General features: G+C 41.4%; 1 protein-coding gene across 1 annotated transcript; it reads left to right on the top strand.

The window, feature by feature from the left end:
- The first annotated feature begins 744 nt into the window (after window positions 1–744).
- ttc39c (tetratricopeptide repeat domain 39C) lies at window positions 745–10571 on the top strand. Its single transcript, XM_023425994.2, has 14 exons — window positions 745–1658; window positions 2397–2445; window positions 3543–3671; window positions 4162–4276; window positions 5016–5376; window positions 6422–6590; window positions 6922–7015; window positions 7116–7223; window positions 7307–7416; window positions 7521–7644; window positions 7755–7852; window positions 7947–8051; window positions 8171–8209; window positions 8314–10571. The coding sequence occupies exons 1-14, from the start codon at window positions 1513–1515 to the stop codon at window positions 8401–8403; spliced, it is 1737 nt and encodes a 578-aa protein (XP_023281762.1). The 5' UTR covers window positions 745–1512; the 3' UTR covers window positions 8404–10571.
- Window positions 10572–11425: the final 854 nt, after the last annotated feature.

Raw genomic sequence — 11425 nt, 5'->3', positions numbered from 1 at the left:
CAGGCAAAAACATTCCTCATGTTATGTCTCGTCTTTTCTGTCATGTTATACACAATTTGTTACAGTGTAAAGGTTATATATGGACCTTTTAATTAAAAAGGTTTGAGTGCTATTTAAAACATTGCACCGGTACCAGCCTGAAGACGCCCTGAAGGTTCGAGCCTTGTACTCTCATGTTAATAGGATCCATCTGGCTTGGATAGAGATAAATCAGACAACATCAAGCTGAATATGGCGAGCTTGAGTTATCAGAATTTCATTTTAACCATCCCCGTCTGTGTCTGTATTTGTGTCTATGTGTGTTCTCATACAAAGATTGTATTACTTACCTGCTGCTTCAGTGTTTCTGATAGGAGGTGCGGTACGAGCTCAATTCTTTTGGCGTAACTCATCTCCTGCAAGTTGGAAACTCCACACTGTCTTCATACATTTTCTGTAAATGCCTCACCACAGCGGCAAATGTTTGCTTAATATAGATTCAGAACAGCATCACATTAAAGGATCAGTCCGCATTTTTTCCAAATCTAGATCTTAAAAAATAGTCAGGTGTCTGTACGTAAGGAGGACTGTGGATTTTGGCCCCATATCTCTTATAAGCGCTGTATGAACAGAGGTAATGGTCACTTCAGTGTATGTACTTGTACATATGTGAGTACTGGCAGTATGTTTCCTGAGAGTGAGTGGTTAATGAGGCAGCTCCAAAACCGACCAACACGTGAGATTAACGTCATTCTTATTCATTTTTTAAATACACTTTTATTCTTGGTTTTTCTTCTGGAAGATAATGTGAATTTTTGAATAAAGTAAAATCAAGATGCGAGGAGCTCCATGTGCCCCTCACCTGTCCGTCATCCGTGTGACTGCAGGCCGCTCAGTCTGAGCGTCCATTGGCTGAGGGTCGCAGGAGAGGGGCGGGGTTTGGAGCCTGTGGGCTGGAGGCTGACAGGAGGAGGCTAGCAGGATGCGGCTTCGCCTCAGCGGGCCTCATCTCATCCCTCCATCCTCCCGGCCGGCGGTGCGCCGTGCGTTATGACGCCAGGCCGTTTGACGAGTGCATTACGTGGGGCTGGCGGAGCAGCACAGCAGCCTGGATCCTCGTTATGTAATGCATCGGATACTGCTGTGAGTTGCAGGGGGGGGTTGAAAGCTGACGGCTGGCTGAGTTTTTTTTTTTTACCGACGAACAACGGTGTGTTTTCTTGTGCACGAGCAGACGTCTGCTGTCGGCAAGTACAATGCTAATTGTAAATCACTGGAGTGTGGTGTAATTGAGGCAGTCTGGGCATCGGTGGCCTATCCCTGAGGTGCACAGACGTCTGGAGCCTGCGGAAGCTGCACAGCGGGTTTTTCCTCTTTTCTTTTAGCCGTCCAGAGGCGCATCTCTGTTTAAATCCGTCTCCTCCATCAGCGGAAATAAACCAATGCGGGTTTGTTTCAGAGAAGAATCTAGATCACATTTTGTTCTCCGTCGCATTGGTTTAATCCAACAGCCTGTGAGCTGTAGTATAAACAATGGCGGGTCCCGAGCAGTCCCAGCAGCAGCAGCAGGTAGAGGAGAAGGCAGAGCACATAGATGATGCTGAGATGGCTCTGCAAGGTATCAACATGCTGCTCAACAACGGATTCAAAGAAAGCGACGAGCTTTTCAGGAGATACAGGTATTTCTGCCTTTTTTGTTGTCACGCCATGATAATCTGTCACTGCATGCTGCAAACCCCAAACTTGGAATATCAGCAAGTAATCCCCAAGAAAAAAAATGTCACAAGTGGCTAAAACACTGAAGGGAAATTCAGAGAACAGCATGTACTGTACCGTTATACACAGTGACTGAACCTGTGGCTTCACGTATATGACAATATCATTCAAGTAAATGGCTGCTTTGACTGGTTTGAGAGGTGACATGTCTTTAGAGCCTGTTTACCAGCTGTCAGACTCACCTGGGATTCCCTGAAGCTTCCCACTGACACACACCGCCTCTAACCGAGAGGTGACATTTTCATCATATAAACAGGTGATGGCATCGCTAGGCTTTACCAGGCGGCCAGCATGAGGATTATCCACTTCTATATTATTGTATTTTTTTTTTTCTAAGCTTATTGTGGACAGGGAAATACTGTCGCTCCTCTCTTGCATGTCAAACAAATAGTCCCTGACATCAGTCAGCAGCTGTACCTGCTCCGGAGCACGCTCTGCTTGTGCCAGCAGGATAAGTCATTTGCTGCTCTTTTTTTTTTTAGTCATGCATATGATTCATTCTCCTGAGATAGAGCGGTGCTAAAACTGCCGTGTATTTCAACAAAGATGTTCAGCTTCGTTTGTATCTGATTTGTTTTGTGCTCTCTCTCTCTCTCTCTCTCTCTCTCTCTCTCTCTCTCTCTCTCTCTCTCCCTCCCCAGGACCCAGAGCCCACTGATGAGCTTTGGGGCCAGTTTCGTCAGTTTCCTGGTGAGTTTTTCTGCTCAGCTGGTGATAGAGCGCTCAAATAAGATGCCAGAAGAAATATCAGTCGGTGTTAAGAAACAGCAAAAGAGCTATTAACATAATTGATATACCAGCAGAGTTAGATTCAAGCCCATGCCGTCACACTTCATTTTTTTTTCACCCCTCCAGGAAAACCGCACAGTATAAAGGCCAGAAATAAAACAATATGTCAAACTGATTGCATCACTGTCACCACTGGCATCCTCTCCTTTGCTTTTCCATCCATTAACATAATGGATGCATCTTCCTCTAAAGAACAGCATTGCTCTTGCAGAGAAGCGCATTACTATAACGCTGCATCCATCACTGATGAGGAGGGGGAGAGGGAGAGTTTTCACAGCGTGGTGGTCACTCACTCTCTCTCACACACACACACACAGACGCTCTGTCGCTGCCCCTTGTGCCGACACACACACACACACACACAGACACTCTGTCGCTGCCCCTTGTGCCGACACACACACACACACACACACACATCATGAAGCTACAGATGATGTCATCCTCCGTCCCCAGATGCTAAATGGCCCTGAAGGCAGTGGGGGGAGGTGATGTCTGACCATCACGGCAGACCTTCATACGTGCAGTGACAGTTAAATGCAGAACAGCAAATATCATACAAGCTAATGTGAAACCACAAAGCCCATCTCTAAATGTCACCAAAATATATGATACGTGGGTTTTTTCCTTCCTCGTTTATGTGTGAACGTGATCTCTAAAGTATTCGAACAACATCACAGCTAAGATATTTCTGAGTCTGCCAGCTGGGCCGTGTCTTCGCAGCCCCAATCACACAGCTGTACAGATGTCACTGTGTTTCTCCATTCATTGTCATGCAGAAAGAGCCCTTTGTCGCTGCCTGCTTTTTTTTTTCTTTTTTTTTAAAGAGTATTACATAACACTCCTTCACTCTTATTTCAAAGATTGTAAGTCAGCTCAAGCAAAGATCTGCTCTGTGTGAGACAAGACAATTTAATATCAGAATCGTGATAATGCAATATTGTGCTTTTAATCTGACCCCATATATCGGTGAAGGACTTTCTTGCTGTATTTCATCGCAGAACGCCATGATGACATTTGAGGAGGAGAAGATGCAGACTGCCTGTGATGACCTGAGGACCACTGAGAAACTGTGCGAGAGTGACAGCGCCGGAGTGATAGAGACAATCAGAAACAAGATAAAGAAGAGTGTGAGTGTAAAACCGGGGATGAAGGAGGTGGAGAAGTGTAATATATGGACTGTAAGAACGCAACAGAAAAACCTGTTAACTAAACTCGGATTATAGTACCGCTGAAATAAAGTGATACCGGTGGCATCGGGTTACACATTTAGATTGCTGTCGTCTCTAATATCACAGCCAGAACAGGCTACAGTACAGATAACAATGTTTTTGTGTCCTCGGCATCAGGCCTAATGATGCCGGCAGCAGTGAGATCATGCCAAACCCACTCACAGATTGAATCAGTACTTCAGTGAAATGTAATCAAGAAACTGAGTGAGGAGCGTGGGGGCTGTGTCATTCAGGAAACTTCTCGTTCCTGTGGTCACAAGAACACATGAACACAGGAACACACAGCGGCCACTGGGGGAAACAAGCTGCGGGTGTATGTGCATACTGCTGATTGAATTTGTGTCTGTGTGTGTGTGTGTGTGTGTGTGTGTGTGTGTGTGTGTTACAGATGGACTCCCAAAGGTCAGGCGTCGTTGTCGTGGACCGCCTTCAGAGACAGATCATCGTTGCCGACTGTCAGGTGTACCTCGCCGTGCTCTCCTTTGTCAAACAGGAACTTTCTGGTAATCAAACTTACAGTATTTGGAGCACGGTGTAATCGCAGCTGTGTCCGTCTGCGCGTTTTTGTAAAACGGTGTAACTCAAAGAAACAAGACATCATCGAAAAATTTCATACTTGCAGATAAACGGTGTGGAGCTGATGACTTTAATCAGGAGCATCTTTACAGATGTTAATCCATAATGAGTTCATAGTATCACCACACAAGTTTAGATATTAGTGCCACAGTGGGGAAATTTGAAGTTTTACAGTAGCAAAGAATTGCAAAATGAAAATATCAAATACTAAAACTTTACAAAATATAAATAATAGATAAATAATATAGTATAGCAATGTAGAAGGTACAAATAGATATTACAATATGTTAAAAAATAGCAGCAGATAAGGAATATTGCACAGCTGGTGTGTGTTAATTATTGCACATGGGGAGTTTGTCAGTTTATGATGTGTGTGGTCTATTGAGCGCTGTATTTGTCATCAGTTACTTCATTAATCTAATCAGACTAATTAGTCGAATGACAGAAAAAACAAATGTCATTATTTATCAGTTTTGTTTTCTGTCTTATTGTAAAATGAATATATTTGGTTTTGATCTTTTAGTCAGATGTAATGTGCAATTTGACTGAACATAATCATTAATCGTTTTGTTTAATTATCAGAAATTATGGTCTTGTTCTTCTCAACGAGCTCGTCTCCTTGCAAAATCTCGTTAAAAGCATCTTGTTTATTGTTTCCAATACCAGCATATATCAAAGGAGGCTGGATTCTTCGTAAGGCGTGGAAAATGTACAACAAGTGCCACAGTGACATCAGCCAGCTGCAGGAGGCCTGTCAGCGGAGGTCCTCCGTCAACCAGGACTCCCTCTCTGCGGACAACGCCAACCACAATGCACCAGTGGAGAACGCCGTGACGGCCGAGGCCCTGGACCGGCTCAAGGGCTCCGTCAGCTTCGGCTACGGCCTCTTCCATCTGTGCATCTCCATGGTACCGCCACACCTGCTGAAGATTATCAACCTGCTGGGCTTCCCCGGCGACCGGCTCCAGGGCCTGTCCTCCCTCATGTACGCGAGCGAGAGCAAGGACATGAAGGCACCACTCGCTACGTGAGTAGGCTCAGCTCATTGCCATTTCAGAGAGAGACACATAAGAGTTTAAAGATATATATATATATATTATGTTAATATATTTTTATACAATATATTGTTTTGGTTTTAGCGCCTTCACAGGTTTTGGTTTGCTCATTGTTCATTCTCTGTCCATCACCGAACGGCAGACAAAGGTCGAAACTAGCTGGCGAACATACTGGAGCATTTAGCAGCAAAAGAGCCAGAGTCCAAAACAGAGAAAAATAGAGTGAATATTCAACTTATTTCAAAAATAGGCAACTGCGATCATATTTGCCATAACTTTACAGTATAAGGTGATAATATGTAAATGTTGTGTTTATATGCCGTTGCACTGCCCCCAAGTGGTCAAGGTCAATTAGTGCAGCTTTAAATTCTTATCTATTTTCTGTCCTTTGTAGATTTAATGGTGGTGAGTGGTTTTTGTTTTGCGACCCCATAAAATATATAATATGTGTTGAAGAGCAACCCATTACGAAAACAATACATTTCTAAAACTAAATTAAACTAATAAATAAATCAAATCAAATCCCATACATGTTCCTGTCACTGGCCCTGATGTTTAGAGCTTATATCTGAACTCTCTATTTTCTTACATATGATAATTAAATATGTTATAGCCTATATCATGCATATAATTCCCGCTGTCCTAAATTTATATAATTATTGAAACTGTAGTAATTAAGATGATAGAAAAAACTGGTAGTTGTTCTAGAGCTTTCAATCATACCACATTATCTTCATCATCACGTCGCAGTTCATTCTTGACCTTGGAAACCCACCTCACAACGAGGTCCATTTAGTGGCAGAACAAGAGCTAACATGGGCAAGAAATCCGTAAAGTACTTAAAAATTATATTTGAACATTTGTAATTTTCCTGCTGATGAAGTATGAACTTTTAGGTTAAACTTCAGTAATAATTAATAATTTGTTGTAGAGTGACTTTTATTTTCTGTGAGATGTGTATTATGTTTATGTCCAGGTTCATGTCACATTCTGAGAAGAGTCTGTTGTGTTGCTCAGGTTGGCCCTCTTGTGGTACCACACAGTAGTGCTGCCTTTCTTTGCTCTGGACGGCTCCGATACACATGCAGGGCTCCTGGAGGCCAAAGCTATTCTGCAGAGGAAGTCGGTGGTTTACCCCAACTCCTCGCTCTTCATGTTCTTTAAAGGACGGGTTCAGAGGCTAGAGGTATGTACCCCAGGCTCAGGGCTGGTAATAATCAGTGACTGTAGTTTTTTGACAGACCTGTAGTGGTTTATTTGTGTTTGTAATGTTGACTAAAGATATTTGATTGGCAAACACAGAGGAGAAGAATCTGTAAAGAATATTCCCTCAACCAGTTAGCGACCTCTGTTCAAGCACATGTAATTAATATGCATGTCAGACGGTTCATTAACTCACCAACATCTGATCAATCATCTACTTATTAACTCTCATTCAACACTTGGCGTGAAGTGTGTGTCTGTCTAACATGATTACTGTTACCTGTTGGTGTATGTGTTCTCTCCTCTGTCCCCAGTGCCATATCAACAGTGCTTTGGCCTGTTTCCATGATGCATTAGAGCTGGCATCAGACCAAAGAGAGATCCAGCATGTGTGTCTCTATGAGATTGGTACGTGTTTTTCTCATCAGGTTTAGTTGTGACATACTGGCCCTCTGTATACAGTGCAGCGACAGATTCATTTTATTCTGTCCGCTTTTCACCGTGTCAGGTTGGTGCAGCATGATAGAGATGAATTTTGAAGACGCGTACAGGTCGTTTGAGAGGCTGAAGAATGAGTCGCGTTGGTCGCAGTGCTACTATGCCTACTTAACCGGAGGTGAGCCCGACATACACTAACAAATGCTAACACTGTTGCTCCTACTCTGTGTTCTTTATGGTGCTTTCTTGCTGTTTTTCCAGTGTGCCAGGGTGCTTCTGGTGACCTGGATGGAGCAACTGGAGTTTTCAAAGATGTGCAGAAGCTGTTCAAGAGGAAAAACAACCAGATAGAGCAGTTTGCTGTCAAAAGGGTGGGTTCAGCTGCTAATGCTGCCCCCTTCTCTTTCTCTTTCTCTTTCTCACAAGCCAAGTGTGTCACAAAAACGTTCCTTCACTGTCCGATTTCTTTCTGCAGGCTGACAGATTGAGAAAGATCTCACCCACCAGAGAGCTATGCATCCTCGGTGTAATTGAAGTTCTGTATCTGTGGAAAGCACTTCCAAACTGCTCCTCGTCTAAGCTGCAGATAATGAATCAGGGTGAGTGTAAACCTGCGTGATTCATACCAGCATAACCAGGTTTGCTGCAGTGAGATTTTCTAAGAATTTGATTTGACCCTGTGTGATGATGTCCTCTTGTGTCTGGTCAGTGTTACAGAGCGTAGATGAGGCTTCATGCAGAGGCCTGAAACATCTCCTTCTTGGTGCCATTCACAAATGTCATGGAAATATGAGAGATGCTGTTCAGGTATGAGTCTACACTGAACGCTGAATGACGCAGATGATCTACTCTGGTAATGTTACTCATCTTGCTTTTTGTATCCATTTTGTCTGTGCTCCAGTCATTCCAGCTGGCTGCTAGAGATGACTATGGACGGCAGATCAACTCATACATTCAACCATATGCCGTCTATGAACTGGGATGTATACTCCTTGCACAACCAGAGGTCAGAGTGAATGCACTTTATGGCGTTTATATTTTTGCGATTCATTGATGATGTGAATCCAACTGATGAGACCACATGCTCAGTTATAATCCTCTATTTTTGTTTGTTTTGCAATCCAGACAGTGGGGAAGGGAAGGTCATTGCTACTCCAAGCAAAGGTAAAATATTCACGTAGTAATCATCTAAATTAACATTTATTTTTATTTTTTTCCCCACATACAGTATATTACACGTCACAAGACTCTATCTGTCATGTTTTTAGGAGGATTTTACAGGCTACGACTTTGAGAACAGGCTTCATGTCCGCATCCATTCAGCCCTGGCCTCGTTGAAGGAAGTAGTGCCTCAGTGATTCCAGGAAGAAGTTGCAATGGCTCAAGCTATGCTCATGGCTTTTTACCAGAAGTTTTAAGCCTTTCAAACTAACTGTTTGACATCCTAACGAACACACTCCTGTGTTTTTCATTCTTAAAGGATTTGGAGAAATACGCTTGTTTGTCATCTTGCTCGCGCCCAGGCGTCACCTCATTCTGCATTCACTACAGACATAACGGGTGTTCATGCTAGCTTAGCGCAAAGACTGGAAGCAGACGGAACTAGCTAGTGTAGCTGTGGCTAGCAATTTAAAAACTATGCTATAAATATTCATACTATAAATACGACTTGTCTTGTTGTTGACGAGCAAGCTAGTCACCAGTACATCCATTTACAATGGTTTTGTTACTGTGCAAACCTGGGAACTCTGCCATTAGACCAATAATAGCTCACTGTTTCCCCTTGCTTCCTGTCTATATGCTAAGCTAGGCTAAACACTTTCCTAGCCTATCTCTGGACTGGATGCACAAAGAATTGTTATCGAAACTTGACTTGGAGCAAGACAACAAAGAAGTATATTCCCCTCAAATCTCTAATTGTTCCTTTAAATGTTTTCTGCACCCAAATGTATTAGCTAGCTAGTAACAATTTTCCTCATTAACTTGTGTATTTGGAGGATTTCATGCCCCCTCCCCCTTTCAGTGAGCAATTCAGCACGTAAAAGTAACCTTTCAATTAAATCATACTTCCCTGAATAGTAACTTTACCAAGCATAATAAAAGACACAGATCCAATGATTTCCACAATCTTTTAAAAACATGCAGATGACATTTGAACATCTTACAGAAATAATGAAATAGAATTAATAATGGCAATTCTTTGCCACATCACGTCATGGAAAAAAAAAAAGATATGGGAAATATTACTCAAATTTAATAATTGATTTTATATGTTCTTATAAAGGACTTCATGGGTTGTTACATTTCCAGTGGTTATTTAATAAATAGTGCTTCTCCTAATAAAATTTTAAAAAAATCTGCTTGTCAAATTGCAAAAGGACTTTGAAGCTTATCACACGGGGGCCACTTATATTCACAACAGACTTTAAATGACAAACTTGTAGTCTTAATTAGTTACTGGTCACCTAAAATCACACACAGCAACTACTACTGGGCTGCTGTGGGTTAGTCACACTCAAGTAGCTGGACATGTCACATTTATAGTAATTGAGAGATCACAACACTTCACGATTCCCTAATGATGTTTTGTATGTGAAAACACCAGGTATTGATCCTGTGCACTATGCATGGTATTGCAGGGTAACAGTGACTTGAAGACTGTACTGAAGTCAAACATACCTGTATGTCCATCCGTGCAAATACATCAAGGTGTTATAATACAGTGCATTGGGTACTGTAATGTTACCACTGAACGGTGCTGCTAAATGTCAGCCTAATAATCATATATTAGAAGTGAATTATTTTAATAGTGTTTTAGTGGTACAAGCTTTTGAATTAGTCCATAATAGTGAAAAGTTTATTTATTACATAGCAGAAGTTGTACTTTTACAAGTGTCATTGACAGTATGCTATTTTAGTTTTTAGTCTTTATCCTGTAACGGCCAGAAAGGTAGACTGCAGTGTTCGTGATCAAGCCGGTTCAAAAGTGTGATTTTGAATTGGACTAGGAATAATACTTCTGTGATAAGTGATTTTAACAACTTTTCTCAACACAGTTTTACACTGTACATATGAATTATTCTGTGCAGGGTATTGCCTCCCGAGTTATGGTCATCTGAGCAATATAAGCAACAGGAGAACATCTTAATTTACAGAGGTTTTCAACAACGACTGTGTGTTTTTCATCCCATGTTCAGGGAAAGTGGGTGGATAGATTTGTTTTGCTCATGCTAAGCTGGACAGACAACGCCAGTCATCCTCCTGTGGCTGTGGTGGATGTAAATTGTGGTAAATGTCGCGCTGACCACGGTGTGAGTGGTCGGCGCAGTGCAAGTGATGTGGTGAATGGTGAAATGTCAGTAAGATGTCACCTACCTACCTGTACCAAATACTTATTGTCACTGAGAGATTTGTTTTCCTTTTGTCATGAGATTTTGTTGAAATTGAGGTTACATATGAGGATGATGGTATTCTAATGTGTCACTGAACTCTACAATAAATAATGTTCTCCATTAATCCGGACAAATATGTGGTATTTATCTTTTTCTTTTTTGGTGAAATTGTACTTAAGACAGGTCATTTTATGTCAAATGTAGAATATTGTCAATGTGTTTATTCTTCAGAGGCGTGTTTAATCATGGTTTAACGTCTTATTGCCATTACATTGCTTCTTCTTTTTTAATTTTTCCACCAGGGGGCGCTTATCTCACAGGCAGCATGTGGGATGTAATGTAGTGTTTTTTTCCCACACCTTGGTTGCAATGACAGTAGAGCAGCCACCATAAAAATTATTTTAGCTCAATGAGAATACCCAGTGGTGGAAAGTGACTCAGTGCATTTACTCAAGCACCATACTTATGTACAATTTTGGGGTGTCTGGAGGGAAATATTGTATTTATTATTATTTGACAGATTTTATAACCAGTTACTTGTAGAGTCAGATTATTAATCCAAAGATCTACAAATAAAACCCACAAAGAACTAGTGATGCAATTTTATAGACCTAGCTTCCCAGCCTAAATAAAGTGGTTAAAATTATCACCAACTTTATGTCCTGTATCATTCAGAAAGCTAATCTATCAAGATATATACAAATGGATGAAACATAATTAAGTTATCACCGGCTAATTGTTACATTATCCATCCATGGGACATGATTGCACTGTGCTATGTGTTTTTTTCATTCTCATTTATTTTTTAATTTAATTTGAAATTGGAAATTGTCAAAAAATAGATTTTATTCTAGTAATAATATGTTCTTATAAGCTTCTTTTACTGGCCATGAGATAAGGAGCGACCTCCCACTCAAAGAATTATCTTTACATTCATAATTTAGTTTGTGATATTATTGCCCCTGTTGTTTCCATGTTGAGGGTGATT

This window comes from Seriola lalandi, unplaced genomic scaffold (assembly GCF_002814215.2).
Source record: "Seriola lalandi dorsalis isolate HSWRI2012SDOR001 ecotype SW California unplaced genomic scaffold, Sedor1 jcf7180002054797, whole genome shotgun sequence".
Lineage (NCBI taxonomy): Eukaryota > Metazoa > Chordata > Actinopteri > Carangiformes > Carangidae > Seriola > Seriola lalandi.
The sequence above is the reverse complement of the archived record's forward strand: the minus strand, read 5'-3'. Positions and strand labels throughout refer to the sequence as shown.